Source organism: Eleutherodactylus coqui, chromosome 1 (assembly GCF_035609145.1).
Source record: "Eleutherodactylus coqui strain aEleCoq1 chromosome 1, aEleCoq1.hap1, whole genome shotgun sequence".
Lineage (NCBI taxonomy): Eukaryota > Metazoa > Chordata > Amphibia > Anura > Eleutherodactylidae > Eleutherodactylus > Eleutherodactylus coqui.
The window spans coordinates 122,469,970-122,491,938 of record NC_089837.1 but is presented as its reverse complement, the minus strand read 5'-3'; the positions used below and the strand labels follow the sequence as shown (position 1 = coordinate 122,491,938).

Below are 21,969 nucleotides of genomic sequence, written 5' to 3'. Positions count from 1 at the left end.
AAAACAAGCCCTCATACAGCGACGTCGATGGATAATTAAAGGAGTTACGATTTTTTTAAAGGCGGGAGGAAGAAACGAAAATGGAAAAAGAAAAATGGCCGCGTCATTAAGGGGTTAAAAAGACAGTGTCATCACCTTTGAAGGCCGTAAATAACATTATGGGGCTCGAATGTGAGGGAATATGGAGTCCGGGGAGCTGTGTTTTATACTCATCGATGCCCCATTCTAGTGCTGTTTCACTGTGAAGTTGTGGAGCGCCAGCAGCTTCAATCTTTCAGTAAGCGCGCCTCCCATAGAGATGAATAGGAGATCTACACACAGAAAGAGTCAATGATTGAAAAGCCCAAAACAGATGTGTATGGATTCTAGCTTGCTTTTTAATTCTCAATCATTGCTCTACAGACCTGTATAAAGGGTCAAGCATTGATTTGAAGGACTGCTGCCATCCAGTAGGTGGCACTGCAGAGGTATTGTTCCATCTCCCCTATCTGCATATTACCCAGAGGAGCATGGATAGCCTTATAAGTCTCTCCACTCACCTTCTCTGTGGTCTCCCTAAGGAATGATGTTACCCCTCCCAACTCCCAACTTTTTAAAATAAAATGCAGAAATGTTTTACTTTCACCTTCTGATATGTGTTCTATTGTGAATAAAATATGCTTATATAAGACTTCCAAATCATTGATATATATATATACAGTATATATATATATATATATATTATTTTTTTTAACACTTTATACAGCGTCCCAACTTTCTTGGAATCGGGGTTGTATGTACACGTATTTGAGAATATGCATTTTTTTGTGCACGTAAGGAAACACAAGAAGGTCCAATTGATGTGCCTATTTTTTTCCATACTTTCTCCTGCCAAGATGTGTAAAAACGCAGTGAATATACTTGCAACTATGTATCTGCTGCATTTTTATGTGATCCAGTAGACTTTAATGGACAATTTTGGCCTGTGATACAAACTCTAATAGGGCATGCTGCAATTATTTTCATGCACCTAAAAACCGCACATCTGAATACCCCAATGCAAATTAATGAGGTTTATGTCGTCCGTATTACAAGTGTAGATAATACAAGTGTAAAAGAGACAGAAAAAAAACAACTGTGTGAACGAGAGAATAAAAGGGAGATGACGGTCTTGATGGGGTTACTTCTACCAAGTAAGTGGGTGCCATCAGTGAGCAGAAGTTGCTGCGCCATATTCCACCCACCTGCCTTAATCCAACACTGGACCTCTACTGCCCCGGGCAAAATATGGACCTGATAAAACTACAAGTCTAAAGCCAAGCATTAATCATAAAATGAATAATTCCATTACGTAGATTTTTAAAAATGTTTCCGTTGCAAAGTGAAAATCTGATAAATGACTTCCTTTCTCTTTCTCTGTAATTGACCCAAACACCATGAAGAATATCCGGGCAAGGGTAAATCATTAACTTTACAGCTATGCATTGGAGATCATCTCATAACACTGCAGATTATGTGCAGGTTGGCAAAAGGCAAATTTTTGCTACTTTAAAACAGTTTTGTGGGGTTTTTTAAAAATTTTCAAAAATTTGATGAGGTAAATCCTTCCTGTAATGCAAGTAGAGTAGTGAACGATCAAGCAATATCCACAAAGTACAGTCAACATAGCGTACACAGCCTTACCTGTAGAGGGGCTCGCCACGTTTGAAAAAAGAAAAATCTGAGAAGTTCCATTATTCTGCCTGTCTGAAAACATCCCAGAAGCAGAGAACTACTGACAAAGGACAATACAGTGTCGGTAAGGAGGCCGCTCTATTCCTTATCCTTTTTACTGCTAAATATATTATAGAAATAAGTGTATCTGAACATGAAGCGGAGTTGTAGATGTTTTATGTAAAGCTACAGTATGTACAAAGTTAAATTAGTAAAGATGCTATAAATAATTATATGTATATGCATCCAGGGGTGGGATTCAAGTTTTAAACAAGTTCCCTTCATGGAAGACAAAGATATATGTGTGGTTGCCTGCAGTGAAATGAAAAAGTATTCCTACTTCTATAACCACATACAGTGATTACAATATTCCAAATATCCTATATGTTATTGTCGGATGTAAATAAATATTGTAATAGTCATTTACTATCTAAACTGTGTGCTACCTGCCTGGTTACAATTTAACCCTTTAGTGACCAGGCTTTTTTGCTTTTTTCCATTTTTGTTTTTTCCTACTCCCTTTTAAAAAATCGTAGCTCCTTTATTTATCCATCGGCGTCGCTGTATGAGGGCTTGTTTTTTGCGGGACGAGTTGTATTTTTCAATGGCACTATTTATTGTACCATATAATGTACTGAAAAGCTTTTTAAAAATTCTTAGCGGAGAGAAATGGAAAAAAATACGACATTCCACCATCTTTCGGTGCGTCCTGTTTCTACGGCGCACAAACTGCAACAAAAACGACCTGATATTTTTATTCTGTGGGTCAGTACGATTACTACGATACCAAACTTGTATAGTGTTTTTTTTGCTGTAGTACTTGTATTTTTTTTTAAGATATTTAATTTTTTTCAATTATTTTCTGCGGTCATTTTGTGCGCGCGATAACTTTTTTATTTTTCTGTCGGCGTAGTTGAGCAAGGGCTCATTTTTTGCGGGATGTCCTGTAGTTTCCGATAGTATCAATTTGGAATACAAACAACTTTTTGATCGCTTTTATTGCATTTTTTCTGGAAGACAGGGTAACTAAAAAAGTGTATTTCTGGCATTCTTAAATTTTTTTCGGACGACGTTCACCGTGCAGGAAAAATAATGCACTACTTTGATAGATCGGACTTTTACGGACGCGGCGATACCAAATACATATTTTTATTTTATGATTTAGATTTTTTAGTAATTGATATGGCAAAAGGGGGGTGATTTAAACTTTTATAACTTTTTTTTTTTTTTACAATTTAAAAAACTTTATTGATCTTTTTTTTTACTTTACTTTGAAGTCCCCCTGGGGGACTTTAACATGCGATGTTTTGATCGCTCCTGCAGTATGACGTAATGCTATAGCATTACGTCATACTGCTTTTTTACAGGCAGTCTATCAAGCCACCCTGTGTGGATAGCTTGATAGGCAGTCTGCTAAGGCAGCCCTGGGGCCATTCATTAGGCCCCCGGCTGCCATGACACATGCACGGCTCCCCCGATCTCACCGTGGGGGGGCCGTGCGGGACCACCGCACAGCGTTCGGGGGATTTAAATGCCATTGTCAGAATTGACAGTGGCATTTAAAGGGTTAATAGCCGCGATCAGCTATTGCCCGCGGGTATCAGCTGTAATAAACAGCTGACGCCCGCGCTGTATGGAGGGAGATAGCGGCACTACCCCCTTCCATACACGTCCTGCAGCTGCAAAACACTATAGGGTGGTCACTAAGGGATTAAATTCAGTTGATACACTATGAGTATATACTTACCACCCAATGCACTACATAAGGCTGCCTGTCCACAGGCGTTATTGAATTGCGTTCCCCACGGCGATAATTCGGCCACAGGAAACACAATGCACGCTTTCCATAGCGTTGCTATGGAAAGCGCAGCCCCCTTGTCCACGACCGGAGAATCATTGCAATTCTCCGCTCGCGGCCGGCAATTCGCAGCATGAGGCAAATTGCCGCGATTCTCCACGGTCAGCCTATCTGTCAGGCTGACAGCGGAGATCCATCTGCCGGCTCCTGCTCCCGGGCGGCGGAGATCCACCACAGGATGCCGCAACGCCCGTGGACATGCAGTCTTACACTCATCCTTTACGTCACACTCCTACTGTATACACATACTCAGTACCATAGATTGTGCTATCAGTTTAGTTAGATTGTGCAAGAAGTTTAAAGGAAGTTGAGTTGTGCGGCACCTGTTGGGCAAATCCCCAAGCGTTTTGTCACCCCCCTCTTCTCCACACAAAATTTAACCCCATAATGTATAATGAATCATATGTAAATTATCTGCGGGGCTAGTTAATCAATAAACTATGTCTTTGCAATCAAAACTATACCCGCTTGCAAATTTAGTTTATTTACCAAATTTACAAAATTTCATCTGTTTGTAGAAAAGCAAACAAGATCAATTTAAATACCTCAACACATTAATATATCAAGTGGTTTCTCAATACAAAATGCCACTTTTATGTTTAAATTGTTTTATTAGTCGTAGAAAAGGACCCCTAAGAATCCCTCTGTCGCTCGTAGAACAAGCCTTGAACATATTGTCCATAATCTTATTGCGTATCAGTATCACATTAGTCATTATAAAACATTTTAAGACGTTTGCTAGTACCCTGTCTCTGTATATCAAAAAGGGTAGAGGAGAAGAGATATACAAAAAGAAAGAAGATCAGAAAGGAAGAAAAAAAGGGGGAAATGTATAAAAAGAGAGGGAAAAGAAAGGTTGAAGAGCTGGGTGAGGGGTTACTGTATGAGGAAGTGGGGAGAGAGGGGTTGGGGGTAATGGAAGAAAATGCCACTTTTAATGACTACTGCAGTCTCAGAATTATTCAGATCCCTGAGTAGATCCCTCATAAAAGCACACATTTGACCATCAGGTGTTGTCCCAAGCACACCTGATCAAGAGCTTCATTAGTTGCATCTGGTGTGCTTTAGACAAAACACATCAAATACCGTAACTGGCTAGGGCTTCATTCACTGTAATATTTACTGCATGTTAGAAATATAGTCAAGTCATGAGAGTGATCTAAAAAGCTAAGAGAAGAGATCACTGCCTTGCACAACCAAAGAAAAGAATACAAAAAGATAGCAAAGCCACCAACTGTGGTGGTGTTTGTATTTTTAATTCCTTGAATAAAAGTGAGATTTAAGCCCCGACACATACCAAAGTGTGGCCAATAGAGGCTGCACATGCGCGCCTCCAATCTATTCGCTTAAATGGAAGTTCTGAAGATAGCCAATTTCAAGCCCTTAACTATCTGCTGCAATTCCATTGAAGTAAATCGAGTGGAGGCACTCGTAAGCGACCTCCTTTGCCTACACTTCTGAATACCAAGAGGCTGAAATTTCAGGATCCTGGGTAGCCCAGAGGTTGGATCCTTGCTGATCGGTAAGTTATCTCCTATCCATGGGATAGGAGATAAACTGCTGTGGTGGGAATGACCCTTTTAGGGAGTGGATACAATTGAATCCAGAGAAGGGGGCCAAGTGGGCACCCACCACTCTCCAGTACTGCAAACCAGCTTCTATTTTAACAAACAGTTTGGGAGAGCTTGGAAGCAGTGGCCACATCCTACCCCTGTAATATCAGTCTATCTATAATCAGAAATATATATATATATATATATATATATATATATATATATATATATACACACACACATACATACATACATACATACACACACACATACACACACACACACACGAAAACCTTCAGACTTGCAGAGCTCAAAGCCCATTCTCGTCCATTGGAGAACAAGCACTGGTTTGCTGTTAAACTCCTGCTGTTACCTGGGAAAACCAGGAGTCTTACAAGAGTGGACAGCAATTAAACTGGCACCCTGGATGGGTATGAGGTGATGGACTAAAGGTCCTATTAAAAGGGACGATTATCATTGTAGTTGAAATAAAAGCAAGAAAACGAATCATCTTGTTGGAGAAAGAACATGGAGTTTTCTAGGGCAAGATACATAGTAGTTAACAGGAAGTTCAACAAATATAGCATACATTTCTGCAGTTCCTTGAGCAGCTGGAGAGCCAGATCACCCATCTGAAGCAAGAAAAGAGTATTATAAGAGATGCTATGAGCTCAGCCACCAACCAGATGAAAAGTAAGCAATCCAATGAGTTTATTAAGCTTAATCAGGGCTATGCCAGAGTTGAGAAGCAGAAGGAACTCATGATAAAGGAAAAGGAGGACCTCATGCTTGGGTTGCATAAGTATAAAGAGAAGACAAAGAGGGCAGAAAGAGAATAATCAGAGTAGATTAGAAAAGCTCAAGAGTTGGAAGAAGAGAGAGCAAGAGAGACTGGAGACCGTGAGCTAGAGAGGCAAGCTGTTGATCAGACGAAGAACCATGAACAGACTGTTGCTGGACTGAAGGCTCAGATGCAAGATGCAAAAAGGAAATGGGAAGAAGTTAAAAGACATTTAAGGGAACAGTTGTCCAATTTAGAAATGAGTCAGCAAGATTTTCAAGGAAAACTTATGTATAAGGAGGCTGAAGTCCAGAGCTTGAACAGCAAACTGATAAACACTATAGTGCCCAACCAGCAGCTGGAAGAGAGACTCATGCAACATATAGATAAAGGACAAAATGACAGCCTTCAGGAGTTACTGAAGCAAAATAAAGCCTTCAATGTTCAGATACAGAAATACTATTCTCAGATTCAGGCTCAGTCATCTGCTTCAGTTATAGTGCATGAGCTACAGAAAAAGATTATAGAGAAGGAAGTTAAAACAGGTGGAAGACTCATTGGCTCTATAACATGCTAATTCTGCAAACAATGGAGAAGAACTCAACCATCTTAGGAAACAGAGTAAAGCGCTGAATGTTCAGATACAAAAGTACATATATCTGTTCTAACTGTATTCACCCCTCCCACCACTCCACCCCCATTTGCATTACTTAATCCCAGATCACTTTTCTATACTGTTCTTCGCCTCTCTCTGTGGTTGCCCTCCTTCCAATCGCTAGTTTACACATCCACCAAACTTCTAGCCATCTTCTCCCCCGCCAGCACAGCTGCACCCTCCGCATTGCGATGCAGCCCATCCCAACGATAGAACCTGTAGCCAACAGCAAAGCCAGCCTAGTTCTCCAGGAACACTAATGCCTCCTTTCTACACCAAATAATTGAGTCTCCAACTAGCAGGACCTGTCTAGCCTGCCCTGCTGTCTTATTCCCCTTTTTACTGGAGCAGACATCCACCTGGCGGTCATAAGCCATGTCGTGCTGCAGCAGTGCTAATCCTGTAATGGTAGTACAATTATATTCTGCTACAAGTAAGGCATCCTTTACAAGGAATTAGAGAACTAGTTTATGACTTCTGGCATCACATCTAAATGGCACGGCAGAGTGAAGCAGAGGACAATAGCTATTTTATATGGATATATATTTCATTAAGGCAACTGGCGTCACTTATTACTCTGCTCTGCCATCTTGATTTGATGCCAGAAAAAAGGATTTTGTAATGGGATCAATAAGTTACCTGCACTGTGTCTGGATATTTGAGAGAATTTGTATTTGTACGATTGTATAATAAACATTGTTTTGCGGAGGTACACAGACTTAAGGACCATTTAGCAGGACGAGTGCCGTGAACCTGCAGCATAAATGATGGACGATGAGCTGAACGCTGATCAGCTCAATGTAAATAGCAGTCATTCAGTACTGAACAGCCGCTATGTTAAGTCAATGGAGAGGGGCAGGGTAGCGCGAGGAGAGAAATCTCTTGCAGCCTCCACGCTGTGAGCCAGCGATACTAGCTCCTGTGATATTAGAACCAGCGATACTAGCTAGAGCTAGTTTGCCCGATACTTGTCCCGTCTAAACAGGCCTTTACAATTGGATGTAGTAAAAAAGCTTGTGCTCTGCTGACAAAAAGCAATTAACATAGACCTAACAATAAAGGCAAGAAAAGGATGAAAGCACGAAATCAAGAGGTATTCATAGAAAAGGTGCATCTACACTGAAAGATGATCGCTCAAAAAAAATCGCTAAAACAACAGTTTGAGTGACAGTTTTGAGTGATCTAGCTGACTAGCTACTTAAAGAGTTTAATGCAGGCAGAGCAGGACACCGCTGATAACTCAGAGAAAAGCAGCTGTTTTATATATGCAAACAGCTGCTTTGTTATCAGAGCTTTCAGCTGGTATCCTGCTGAGAAGTCCCAGCTGGATACCAGCTGAAAGAATACTATCAGCGCCGCCCACTGAGAAAATCAGCGTCCGGCACTGTTAACAGTCATCAGTGATTTCTAGCTTGCTAGAAATCAGCAATGAACTCATAGTGCATGAACAATGCATGATGGCAGCGCGTTTAGACACAATGATTATCGCTCAAAAGATGGCTTGTTGTGTCTAAATGGGCCTTAAGATATGGATAAGAAAAATAAGGAAAAAGCAGCCAGCCACACTGTCAGAGACAGACACAAAAGAAGCAGGCATTTGCTTTGAGTGCATATATAATCAATCAAGTACATTATTTTATAATAATCTCTTTTGGGAGGGTATAACCATTAGGTTATCTTTTTGCCTTTGTCAATTTTTTGGAAATTATGTTTATTTAGCCAGGTACATCCTAGGGCTGCTCCCTTTCTATACAATTCACATTTCCATTCCTAATGACATTTGGAGATGTCACATGTTCCATTATCATTGTGCTTCTGCCACATTGATAAAAGGCACATCAGACGATCCACTGCTATTTTGCCAATGGTGCGGGACAAACATAAAAGCTGATATCTGAATAGTGGAGTCATGATGAACAAAAAAAAGGTATCTATGCATGTAACATCACACATTGTATAGTATAGTCCGTTTATAACGCAAAAAATGGGTGACAGATGGATATGAACTAACAGGGTTTTCCAGGACTTTACTTCTTCCCTCTACTGCACATACTTCATAATCTACAAAGACTGCATCTCCACTCCACTGTTTTTGCACCATATTCCGTACTAACTGACCCCATCCTCCTTTGTCTATGCCTCACCTGCAATAGCCTGCTCCACATACACCCTGCCTTAACAACGCAACTGGTCAATCGAGCATGGCAGCTTGATGGGGCAGTAGACAGGTGGACTACACTAACTACCCTAACACCTTGCACATCAACATCATCATCTCTGGTATAGCCTTTATCACCATCCTAGTTGCTAGCCTTAATACTTTCTTCCTATGCCCACCTCTAATGCACTCCATCCACATCAGCACATCTCTCCTCTCCTATGCACAGCTCACATGCACTATTCACCTTCCTCAAGTGCCTCAATCCCCCTGGCACCGCAAAGAAATACCTTAGCCATCCTCACAAATTCCCCAACCACATGCTCACGCTCTCCACCCTATTACTTCTAGCAGTGGGGGACATTTCTCCCAATCCTGGCCCACGCCTTACTGCTACCTACCACAACCGCCCACCAACCACACTAAAACACCCCCCAAACCCAACCACTAGCCCTGGCGCACCCTCCCCTGTCCTCTTCCAATTTCCCCCTTTTGAACTCCCAGTCTGTGTGCAACAAACTCCCAACTATACACAACCGCTTCACTAAATGTCTCAACCTGCTTGCCCTCACCGAAATGTGGATACAGCACTGTTTCCCCTGCTTTGTCCTGTTGACATTCCTCAGGGTCTTGCACTGGTTTAAGGGCGGATGGTGCCATCTTGCAGTTCTCTTTACAAAGGGAAGGCAATGGTCCTTGATTCCCAGCCAATAAAGGAATCATGAGGAGAGAACCAAGGAATCCTGAAAATCATCAGAAATTTAGGGGATGAGATGAGCTGGAAGCTGATCATTTCTTAATGGTCAGGTTTCATGTAGAGCTCGAGTTCAATTGTCTCCTGTGTGACAGTCCCCAAGGACAAGGGTGACCCATCAAGACACTGGTGTACGGTGGGGGGAAGCAGGGGTCGCAACTGCGACCCGGCCCTTGAGCTGAGGGGGCCCAGGGGACCGGCGCCATCGGCCGCATGATGGCTGAGAGGGGAGGAGGGAGAGGAGAGAGACGGGAGGCAGCGCCGCAGGTTGGCAAGAGCAGAGGGGAGGGCTGTTACAACTGGAGTCGGCAGCCAATTACAGGCTGCAGACTCCCACGGCGAGGCCCTCCCACTGATAGGCTGCAGTCTATCAGTCTCTGCCGACCAGCGATTACCAGGGGGAGGGGCTACTGCGGCTCTACTCACCTCCGGAGCGCTGGATGCACAGGACCTGGGAGAGGACCTGTGGCTGCAGATCACATGACCAGGCTCTGGTCATGTGATCAGCCTGGTCATGTGATCAAAAGACGGGGGACTTTCCATTACAGGCTGCCCAGAGACTGCTGCAGAGGTGAGTAGAGAAGGAATTGTAATTATATATGTATGGTTGGTATAAGTTATACCAGCTGTATATATATAATTATATACAGGGGATACACAGGTTACACCATCATGGGACATACCACTATATACAGGGGGATATGCATCCTGTGTATAGTGATATGTCCCATGCTGGTATAACCTGTGTATCTCCTGTATATAATTATATATGTGCAGCTGGTATAAGTTATACCTCTCCTGTATATATATAATTATATACAGGAGATACACAGGTTACACCAGCATAGGACATACCACTATATACAGGGGGATATACATCCTGTATATAGTGATATGGAGCATGCTGGTGTAACCTGTGTATCTCCTGTATATAATTATATATGTGCAGCTGGTATACAGTACAGTTTTTTTTCTTTTAATCACTGACTTCCAGCGCCGTCGCTAGGAGATGACGCGTGTGCCTGCGACTTTTCTGCAATGTCAGGGCAGCGGGTCGCACGGCTTGCATTGAGTTCAACGGAGGCCGTCCGTGCAGAATCTGCACTAAAATAGAGCATGCCGTGATTTTTCCTCTGTGAGCAGAAAACCGCAATTGCTTTCCGCTCGTGTAGAGGAAAAAACGCTTTTCCATAGCATGCTATGGGCGGTACATGCTGCGGAATCCGTAGGCGGACGCCTGCTCCATATTCCAGAATGCAGATCCAGCCGTGTGCAACCAGCCTTAGGCTAATTTCACACGAGTGAGTCTGATATCAGGCGGTGAAACTATGCCCCATACCACACTCGCCAACGTGTGCCGTCCCCGCGGATCATCATATTCTCATGCGATGCAGAGAAAAAACAAACAACAACAACAAAAAAAATCGCTCCTGTGTATGACCGTATTCAAAAGAATGGGGTCATATTCATGTGCAATTTGTACGTCTTGCAACACACAAGTCTCGCGCAATTTTTGCGGCCGTGTGAAAGCAGCCGAAGACATTACCAACAGGTTTTTACGTAGTCAAGGAAAGGAGTCATAATGAGAAGGCTTATGCCAAGGGGCTGCATCATGTTTGTAAATTAGCACGGTTTAGGTATAGGTACGGGTACAGATGGAGAGGGGGGGGGGCCCAGCTGAACTTTTGCACCCAGGCCCCTTAGCCTTTAGGTACGCCCCTGCATCTAGAGTTTCGGTATCGACAGGTATGGGCTTTGGTCCACTTGTAGTGCTCTTGTCAAGAGCGACTCCTAAGTCCATGAAGTTCTCTACTGTTCCCGAATCTAACATTGGTGAGCACTGTATCTTCTGATCTCCCATTGAGATCTTTTTTTGGAGAACAAAATGGTGGAACAGAGGACAGGTTTTCATTCACTATGGGTGACAAGGTGTGTTCGGCAGTATCCCGTTGTCTCGTAGCAGCTGGATTGGATGCAACCTTGATGTTGGTTAGGCCAACTGTCCTCTGGCATTCATTTGGGCAGTTTAAGGCATAATGTCCCGGGCTTCTACAATAAAGGCATACATTTTCAGCAGAGCACCTTTATTTTTCAGTGGTTGAAAGGGGTTTATGGAAGACGTCCAGCTGCATTAGTTGCGGTGTGGCCTCAGTCCTGGGCCTGGGACTCGAAGAGGACTGGCCGGAGGAGAAGATGGGGTAATTGCCAAAACCCGGCAGTCTCTCTTTTCGACACTCAGAAAGTCTCTGGTCATTTCGAATACATAGTTAAATACAGTCTCCCAGGTTATCAGGGGTCTCCATTCTAGCAAGCTCATCCTTTATACTCTCAGATAATGCACGTTGAAATTGGCTCTGCTGGGCAGTAGGGTTCCATGTGGTATAAGTCACCCAACATCGAAATTCTGCCATGTATTCTGCAATGGAGCGTCGCCCTTGCCGGAGATTATGCAACCCTCCTTCAGCTGGAGCACAGCGATTGGGATAATCAAAGAACAGATCCATAGCAGTAGTGAAGGCAGCAAGGTTGTCGAGGAGGTTGCTGTTGGTCTCTAATTGCGGCGAGGCCTATGTAAGCGCCTCATTAGTGAGGAGGTTGATGATTAGAAATACCTTCTTCCTGTCACCAATAAACAAGGTGGGCTGCATCTGGAAATAGATTCGCGATTGGTTCAAAACCCTCGATACTGATGGCAATCCCCGCTGAACCTTGCTGGCAGTGGCATGCAGACATCTGAGTCTAATTGATGTAAGTCCAGAAGTTGCCTCTGTAAACTGATGATTTCCTTCTGCTGATCCAGCACCAGTGCCTATAATCCACTTAACTGATCTTGATAGGTGGCACAAAATTTCTGGAGATCTGTAACTTGCTTCCGCAAGGTGGTCACTATGGGCCCCATGTTTAGGCGAGATTATTTTGTAACATCTTCCAGCACTGGATAGGTACAGAGCCACAAGTGTAGTTACCTTGCAGGTCCAGAGAGTAGTTAGGGGGAAGCCAGAGGTCAGTATCAGGTGGTCTCAGGTTAGTAGTATAATGGAGGAGGTAGGTATCGTTGTCAGGAGGAAAGTCAGAGGTCAGTATCAGGGGGTCTCAGGTTTGCTTGTTGTGGAGGAGAGGAACTTTATCACGACTGAAGCACAATAATCCCGCAGGGAGTTGAGTAAAGGCCAGGCTTTTAAAGGAAGTCCTAATTAGAAATAGCAAGTTGGATAGCTCAGTGGGGATTGCCACTGTCTGGAGCACAGGAGGTCCCTGGTTCGAGTCCCAACAGAAGGTCATAAGAGGGATGGATAAAAAAAAATGTATGAGAGATGCTATGGAAAACTGTTAACCAGGTAAATGCTCCACTCGGTCAGTGTGAGAAAATACAAGTACAATGTGCAATGAAAACTGGAGACATGAAGGTGAGAAGGAGTGATATCCAACTTTTATCTAAAAGTTGCTGGTTGCTTTAAATAAAAGAGAGTTGAGATATACCCGATTCTTGTCTTCAAATCTTATTTGGAAGGTTGTGCCATGTCTCCAATTTTTTTTTTTGCTCATTGCACCTGTATTGTTAAGGGTGGCACTGTGATTGTTGTACAGTGTCAGTAGATAATTTGGAGATCCTTTTTATACATTATGCAGATATTCCTGGGCAGACCTAGTATGGGGCTTAATATTGTCTGACAAATGGGCATTCAACCATTGGGACACATGTATATAGTACAGTCTCCAATAATATATATTTTTTTATTTTACAGCTATGAATCTGGAAACACTCAACACCACCAATGGCTCAACTTCTGTAAACTGCACTCGTAATCTCAAAATCACACAAACTGTCTTCCCTGTTTTATACACGGTCATATTCTTGTTAGGAATAATCATGCATTGCCTATCTGGATGGATTTTCTTCAACGTCCCGAGTAAAAGTGTTTTCATCGTTTACCTTAAAAACTCTGTGGTAGCTGACATAATCATGATCCTCACATTACCTTTCAAGATTCTCTCCGATTCTGGCATAGGACCATCGCAGATGTCAGTTATTGTTTGTCGCTTCTCTGCAGTCATATTTCATGAATCTATGTATATAAATCTAATACTACTTGGACTCATTGGATGGGACCGTTTTGTAAAGATTGTAAGACCACACAGCAGGAACAAAATGGACAATGTGAGTCAGGCCAAGATGATTTCTGTAGCAGTCTGGATAGTCATCTTCTTACTATGGCTACCAAATATCATTCTGCAAAGTAGTCGCAACTGTATCCTTCAAAAAGAACCGCTGGGGGTAGAGTGGCATAAAGCTGTTAGCTACATGGGGGTTATCATTTTTTGGTTTGTCTTCATTTCCATGACCCTGTTTTATACAATAATCAGCAAGAAGATTTACGATTGCTACATTAATTCCAAGCGAAAAGTCAACCCTTCAAGAAAAAAGAGACTTAAAGTTTTCATTGTAGTTGCTGTGTTTTTGTTGTGTTTCGCCCCCTACCACTTTCTAAGGTTGCCATATACGTTCACACAGGTTGGAATAATAAAAGATTGCGAGCTGCAAAACAGGATATATGTGGCTAAAGAAACCACTCAGTGGCTTGCAGCCACCAATGTGATAATGGATCCACTAATCTATGTAATGCTCTGCAGGCCCTTTAGAAAGCTGATACCGGGATTTAAGAGTTCAAGTAATTCCAACCAAGAAGCAGACATAAAATGAGAGTCACATATATATCCAACTATTCATTGATAACGGACAGTCCCCCCTTTTCACCACAAATACCTTTGAGAATAAGGGCTGATTCCCATGAACGTATGTTCACCGTGTAATACATGGTGAATGGACTAAATGAAAGTACATTGATTTTCACTGATCCATTCACACTGGCGAATATTCATTGCGTGTAATGTGCGTGCTAAAAAGAACGCTGCATGTTCTTTACAGCATATTACGCACGTACAGCCCTACTGTTCTCTATGGGTTGCGTATTCAACGCTGTCCGTATGCAATACATTGCGTATCTACGGCACTGAATAGGCAATGCTGCTATGAAACATAGCGAGGAATTTAAAAACAAAAGAAAAAAAATAGTCACACTGCGCATGACACCGTGTGTGAGATACACTGTCATGCGCAGTGCACAACAGCAAACATACACGTGATAGCCGGCTTACCACTGGCTCACACAGCAGTAAAACGCTGAGTAAGGGTGCCTACCCACTACAGTTCTTTTTCTCTACGAAATTTGCAACGGTTTTTTTCTCATGGGGTCTATGGGACTTGTCGATGTTAAAATCACATCGCGCAAAATCGCAATTTCGCGGTAAATTGCGATTTTTGCTGCAATGCTTTTTTAACATTAGAAAGCCCCATAGACACCTGAAAAAAATGCTGCAAATTCGCAAACGCTAGTGGGTAGTCACCCTAATACACACAGTTTTACACATATGGCCGTGGGCATTAGCCCCATGTTGGAGTATGTTTAATTCAGCAAGTCTATTCAGTTATAGTGCTAGAATATGTATATAGTTTTTTTTGTTATTCTGTAGTAATAGTTCTCTTATTTTATAATTCAGTTCTATAAGGACCATGTACAAATACAAGAAAATCATCCCATTTACTGACTGAAGCTGTTATAATCATATGGATAGCACTAAATGTAAATCCTATGATTAACATTAGCCATCAGTGTATGGAGGTCCAATCTTGAAACCCTAGTCTCCTTTGAAATCTTTACTAACCACAGATCTTCTGTGGATGGGGCAGAGATGAGCGAGCACCAAAATGCTCGGGTGCTCGTTACTTGAGCCGAGCTTTTTGTAATGCTCGAGAGCTCCTTTTGAAAAACAAACCCCATTGAAGTCAGTGGGAGACTCGAGCATCTTTCAAGGTGACCCATGTTCTGCACTGTTTTCAATGGAGCCGGCGACTCCATTGAAAACAATGGTCTGCCGGCATCCCGGAATTGTTTTTCAGGGAAGGGCTTTACATATATGCCCTTCCCTTAAAAACAATAATTTTAGTGTAAAAAATAAATAAATAAAGTTACCTCTCCACCGCTGCCATGTCCCCCGCTGGGATGAAGAACACATCTGCCTCATGCACAGAAGATGTTTCCTTCATCCCCACTAGTAAAAAGAATTCCCTGCTGCTGCACCTGCCACATCTGTGACAGATGCAGCAGAGGAATTCTTCAATTCCCGACCGCAGCTGTCACACATGACAGCTGCGGTAGAGGATCCTGCTGCTGGCACCCGGTAATTGTTTTTCAGGGAAGGGCTTTAAACATAAGCCCTCCCCTAAAAAACAATAATTTTAGTGTAAAAAATATAAATTAAAAAAAAAAAAACTTACCTGTCGCTGCTGCCATGTCCACGCAGGATGAAGAACACATCTGCTGCATGTGGCAGATGTTTCCTTCATCCCCGCAAGGAAAAAGAATTCCCTGCTGCACCTGCCACATCTGTGATAGATGCAGCAAAAGAATTCTTCATCCCTGTGGGGAATAAAGAATTCCCTACCACAGCTGTCAAAGATGACAGCTGCGGTAGAGGATCCTGCTGCCGACATCCGGTAATTGTTTTTCAGGGAAGGGCTTTAAACATAAGCCCTTCCCTGAAAAACAAGAAGAAATTGTGAATAAAATAAATTAAAAAAAAGAATACTCACCTTTCTTCAGCTGCCGGGGCTCAGCCGCGGCCAGCCAGCTCTTCTCCCTGCACTGCTCTCAGTAATATTCAGCAATCAGGGATTTAAAATCCCCGCCTGCTGAATGGGCTGCCTCTGATTGGCTGAGCACTGTGACCAATCAGAGGCAGCTCTCAGCTATTGAATGACAGCTGAGAGCTGCCTCTGATTGTTCCCTGTGCTCAGCCAATCAGAGTAGCACTTACCCATTCATGAATATTTAAAACCCTTCCCTGAAAAACAATTTCAGGATGCCGGCAGCAGGATCTTCTACCGCAGCTGTGACAGCTGCGGTAGGGAATTGAAGAATTCCTCTGCTGCATCTGTCACAGATGTGGCAGATGTAGCAGCAAGGAATTATTTTTACTAGCTGGGATGAAGGAAACCTCTGCCACATGCGGCAGATGTGTTCTTCATCCCCGTGGGGGACATGGCAGTGGCAGAGAGGTAAGTTTATTTATTTTTTTACACTAAAATGATTGTTTTTCAGGGAAGGGCCTATGTTAAAAGCCCTTCCATGAAAAACAATTCAGGGGTGCCGGAAAACATTTGGGGAGGAGAGGGTGACATTTTTTCGAGCACTGGAGCACCACATGGTGCTTGGCTCGAGTGACGAGTACATCGAGCAGGCTAATGCTCTAACAAGCATCAAGCTCGGACGAGCATGCTCGCTCATCTCTAGTGGTTAGCTCTGCAAGTTGTTTGAAACAGCCTCCTTGTGCCACTCCACAGTAAAGGCAGGATTGAGACGCTCACTCCTAGATCTCCAGGCCATCGTCAGGGTCCAACTAAACTTGGATTCATCACTCAAGACAACCCCGTTCTATTCCATAGTTCACAACACCACTCCAAACAGAGGCAACAGTTGGTGTCAAAAGCTGTACATGTAATGGGCACCGTGAGAACAAATGTCCTTCAGCCAAGCACAGAAATTATTCTGACAGACACAGGGACCTGTAATGATGGTCTCTGGATGGCCCTCACACATCCATTTGTCCCTACACCTCCTAGCAGTCTGATCAGAATGGCCTGGGTAGAGGGCAATTCGTCGATATGACCATCCAGCTTCTGGCTTTCCAATAATGTGCCCCCTCTCCCCATGGGGCTTGGACAACGCATAACTGTGTGTGGTCCCGTGCAACTTGCATATGCCCATATGAATCTCTTTCTTCATATTCTCTATTTCTTTTGAATCAATTTTGGTTTTGCTAAAAAAAAGTGTATAAAAACTAGTCTTTTTCCAAAAACAGCTGCGTTAGAGATCGCCCTATAGAGATAAATGACTTCTGCAGTGTTGCTAACCTGTTTTTTTTCTCTAATTAAATTTTTTAACGTATTATGTATGATTTCACATGGTAAATATGCAAACATTTCTTTATGTAATTTGTATGTTTATTACAACTGCTACATTGCCTGTATAACGGACGTATTTAAAACCATCAGTGTATTCATTGACATGGCTGTCCTCTATCTGAAACGGATATTATTGCATATGCAATTTATTAAACATGTAAATGATCGCTGCAACTATACTTATTAATAATTTGCATTTTGTTATATTTTTAAAGGCACCCTAGAGCTTCTGCATTAGTTAGAACAATTAAAAGATAAGGGATTACTTGTTGATCAGTGCGAGTCTCATCACTGAGATCCCCGCCGTTCTCAAGAACAGGACTCCCATGTTCCCCTCTGTCTGTCACTGTAAGAACAGCTACTCCACCTGCACTGATGTCACTGTGAATGGAGTACTGGGCGAGCATGCACAGTTGGCACTCTATTCATGTTATTGGGGCTGACGGATATTATAGAGTGGGTGCTGCTTGGCTATCTCCACAGTCCCTTGGAAAGTAAATAGAGCGCCAGTGCGCTTATGCAACCGGCGCTCCATTTAGTCTCCCCTTTTGTGCGGAAGATCCAATAACCCTGCAGTGAGGAGAAAGAGAGACAAGGGAACCCCATTCTTGAGATCCTTGGAGTCTCAGTGGTGAGAACCCAACCGATCAACAAACTATCCCCTATCATGTGGACATGGGATAACTTGCAATTTTGGCTCTTTTTTTAATCAATGTTTTTGGAAATTAAACTTTTTGTAACTGGTTTTCATTAAAAATTTTATATTGTTTGATTTCTATGCTTGCATTGCTTTTCAAGGCACTGCAGACTGGAGGACTGAAATCTTAGCAAATTCTGTCAGCAAGTGTAAACTGACAGCTCCTCCCCTAGGCTGCCCCCTACTGTGAGCATGCATTCACTGCATTTCTACTGAGCTATTACAGTATGACAGTGCTGGGGGATGGTAGATGAGATGAGCAGTACATACAGCAGAGAAAGCTACTATTACAGATGGCTGCAATTCACTCTGGGTAAATTTTCTGCTCTTACCAGCAATGAAAGGGAAAGGACAAGCAGCTACTCAGAAAGAGGATGAGATAGATGAGAGTTAGCTGTGTAGTATTGGTTATGCTTCTCAGCCTCTGAAAGAGGAGTGGGGAGATTGAGCTGAGCTTGTGCAAGACCAGCTGATCCATGCTGATAAAGCACCTGAGCCAGAAATATGACTGTAGGAGAGCCTGCAAATCAAGTATGAAGCTTTCTAAATGCATGAGAAAGAAAACCCAATGCAAGAAAACCCCAAATAGATAAATTCCAGTTTTTTTCTGCAGGGACTAAGATACGTATGCATTGATGTTTCATACTCAAAGGTTTCCATAGCCTTTAAATGACAACATGGTTGCTATTTTCTAAATAACTCTCAGGGAGCATTCACACAGGATGCAGTTTTGCTAATACAGGTTTTAGTGCCATTTTTACCATGTCCATATAGCACCATGTGAGTGCATCCTCAGGGATGCTCATCTTTACCTTATCCATCGTTACCTTTTGGATGCTAAAAACTAATATTTAAAATAATAAGGCTGCACTCCCATACAGCAAAAACTACTTGCAATTGGAACCCCACACAGCCGCAACAGCCAATAGCCCCACGATGGTACCAATAATTTCGACAAGATCATGCGGCTGTTAGCAGCTCTGGGTTGGTGGGGTTTCAATTGCAAAGGGTTTTTCCTGTGTGGGGATGCAGTCTTATTATTTTTTGCTTAAACCATAATTGTTCCATATGTTTCTGTGTGTCACTTAAATGGGACAAGCCTGAAACACTCAGAATGGCCATTATTAAAAATAATATTCTGACTAGGATCACTCTCAGATGTAAATGTTGAAGCGGCTGCAATGTTGATCGGCGTGGTGCTGAATGACAGATCCCACCTGTAAAATAATGATGGCATATTCTGAGGCTAGGTTATCAATTTTTAAAGAGCGTATAACCTCTTTAAGTAAGAATGTCACTAAAAAGTTTCTTAGGCTCCAATCACCCTAATGTTTGTTGTATGTAGGTTAGGATTTTCTACATGTTGAACTGTATTAACGCTAACTTTTCTCCTTAGGGAGTGCACAAAGACCCTGAAACAGCTGTCTGTACATGGAGTCTGGCTTTGCTTTCAATTCCCAGTCATTGTTACAAGGCTTGTAAAAAGAGTCTAACTTTGGCTTGAAGGAATGCTGCCTTCTAATAGGTGGAACTGTGGAGGTATTATTCCATCTCCCTTATTTGAACTGCATTAAAAAACCATATGAAGCTGTATATCAACAACTGGATGTCTGTCTATTGACCTTTACTATAGTATACAATGTTTTTTGTGTACTTATTAGAGATGAGCGAACGTACTCGTCTGAGCTTGATACTCGTTCGAGTATTAGCGTGTTCGAGATGCTCGTTATTCGAAACGAGCACCACGCGATATTCGAGTTACTTTCACTTTCATCTCTGAGACATTGACCCTTAAGTCAATGGGATCCTTCGTATGTGTCATAACTCTAATATATACTTGGGATCTGTCATAGGTCCAATATATATGGAATAGAGATGAGCGAACGTACTCGTCTGAGCTTGATACTCGTTCGAGTATTAGCGTGTTCGAGATGCTCGTTACTAGAGGCGAGCACCACGCGATGTTCGAGTTACTTTCACTTTCATCTCTGAGACGTTAGCACGCTTTTCTGGCCAATAGAAAGGCAGGGAAGGCATTACAACTTCCCCCTGTGACGTTCTAGCCCTATACCACCCCCCTGCAGTGAGTGGCTGGGGAGATCATGTGTCACCCGAGTATTTAAATCTGCCCCGCCCGCGGCTCACCACGGATGCATTCTGACATAGATCAGGGAAAGTGCTGCTGATGCTGGAGCTGCTATAGGGAGAGTGTTAGGAGTTATTTTAGGCTTGAAGAACCCCAACGGTCCTTCTTAGGGCCACATCTGACCGTGTGCAGTACTGTTGAGGCTGCTTTTAGCAGTGTTGCACATTTTTTTTTTTTTGGCCGTGCAGAGCATTGCGTCCTCAGTCTGCAGTCATTGTACATAGTATAGGGCCAGTACTGGTGAGGCAGGGACAGTGGCAAAGGTGAAAGAGATATACTGTCTATATAGGCAGTGGGCTTTTTCAAACTAATTTGGGAAAAAAACTATATTTGGGCTGCCTGTGACCGTCCTCAGTGTACTGCGTGTCTGCTGGGGGTAGTAGTCCTAATTAATACGCAGCTAAGCGTTACAGCAGGCTTGCACAAAAGTGTTTCCTGGCTCTGCGGTGCCCGTTACATCACCGCCATCATCCTGTCCACATTGAAACAGTATACATATATACGCTGCCTACAGTATCTGTCTACTATCTCAGCTCTGCCGTTCAAAAAATAGAAGCAAAATACTTAAGGCCTACTAGTGGCGTTTGCCAACTTGACTGCTTCTGCGCTGTGAATTCCACTATCTCAGTCATACGCAGCTACGTATCACTACAGGCGTGCGCAAAAGTGTTTCCTGGCTCTGCGGTGCCCATTACATCACCGCCGTCATCCTGTCCACATTGAAACAGTATATATATATACGCTGCCTACAGTATCTGTCTACTGTCTCAGCTCTGCTGTTCAAAAAACAGAAGCAAAATACTTAAGGCCTACTAGTGGCGTTTGGCCACTTGACTGCTTCTGCGCTGTGTATTCCACTATCTCAGTCCTACGCACCTACGTCTCACTACATGCGTGCGCAAAATTCTTTCCTGGCTCTGCTGTGCGTTCCGTAAGGGAAGTCAGCCTCCAACCACAGGCCAATAAGCGGCACATTTTATTACAGCGTTCTGTTTCTGCTCTACTCGTAATACACCATGCTGAGGGGTAGGGGTAGGCCTAGAGGACGTGGACGCAGGCGAGGACGCGGAGGCCCAAGTCAGGGTGTGGGCACAGGCCGAGCTCCTGATCCAGGTGTATCGCAGCCGACTGCTGTGGGATTAGGAGAGAGGCACATTTCTGGCGTCCCCAAATTAATCTCACAATTAATGGGTCCACGCGGTAGACCTTTATTAGAAAATGAGCAGTGTGAGCAGGTCCTGTCGTGGATGGCAGAAAGTGCATCCAGCAATCTATCGACCACCCAGAGTTCTACGCCGTCCACTGCTGCAACTCTGAATCCTCTGACTGCTGCTCCTCCTTCCTCCCAGCCTCCTCACTCTATTACAATGACACATTCTGAGGAGCAGGCAGACTCCCAGGAACTGTTCTCGGGCCCCTGCCCAGAATGGGCAGCAATGGTTCCTCTCCCACCGGAGGAGTTTGTCGTGACCGATGCCCAACCTTTGGAAAGTTGCCTGGGTCCGGGGGATGAGGCTGGGGACTTCCGGCAACTGTCTGAAGAGCTTTCAGTGGTTGAGGAGGACGATGACGATGAGACACAGTTGTCTATCACTCAGGTAGTAGTAATTGCAGTAAGTCCGAGAAGGAGCGCACAGAGGATTCGGAGGAAG

General features: G+C 43.3%; 2 protein-coding genes across 2 annotated transcripts in view; one reads left to right on the top strand and one right to left on the bottom strand.

The window, feature by feature from the left end:
* MED12L (mediator complex subunit 12L) overlaps positions 1 to 21,969 on the bottom strand; it is a 504,977-nt gene that overhangs the window by 259,968 nt on the left and 223,040 nt on the right. The gene's annotated exons all lie outside the window — the stretch shown is intronic.
* Positions 1,492 to 14,427, top strand: LOC136625597 (P2Y purinoceptor 13-like). Its single transcript, XM_066599934.1, has 2 exons — positions 1,492 to 1,777; positions 13,198 to 14,427. Exon 2 carries the CDS (start codon positions 13,200 to 13,202, stop codon positions 14,151 to 14,153), a length of 954 nt encoding a protein of 317 aa, XP_066456031.1. The 5' UTR covers positions 1,492 to 1,777; positions 13,198 to 13,199; the 3' UTR covers positions 14,154 to 14,427.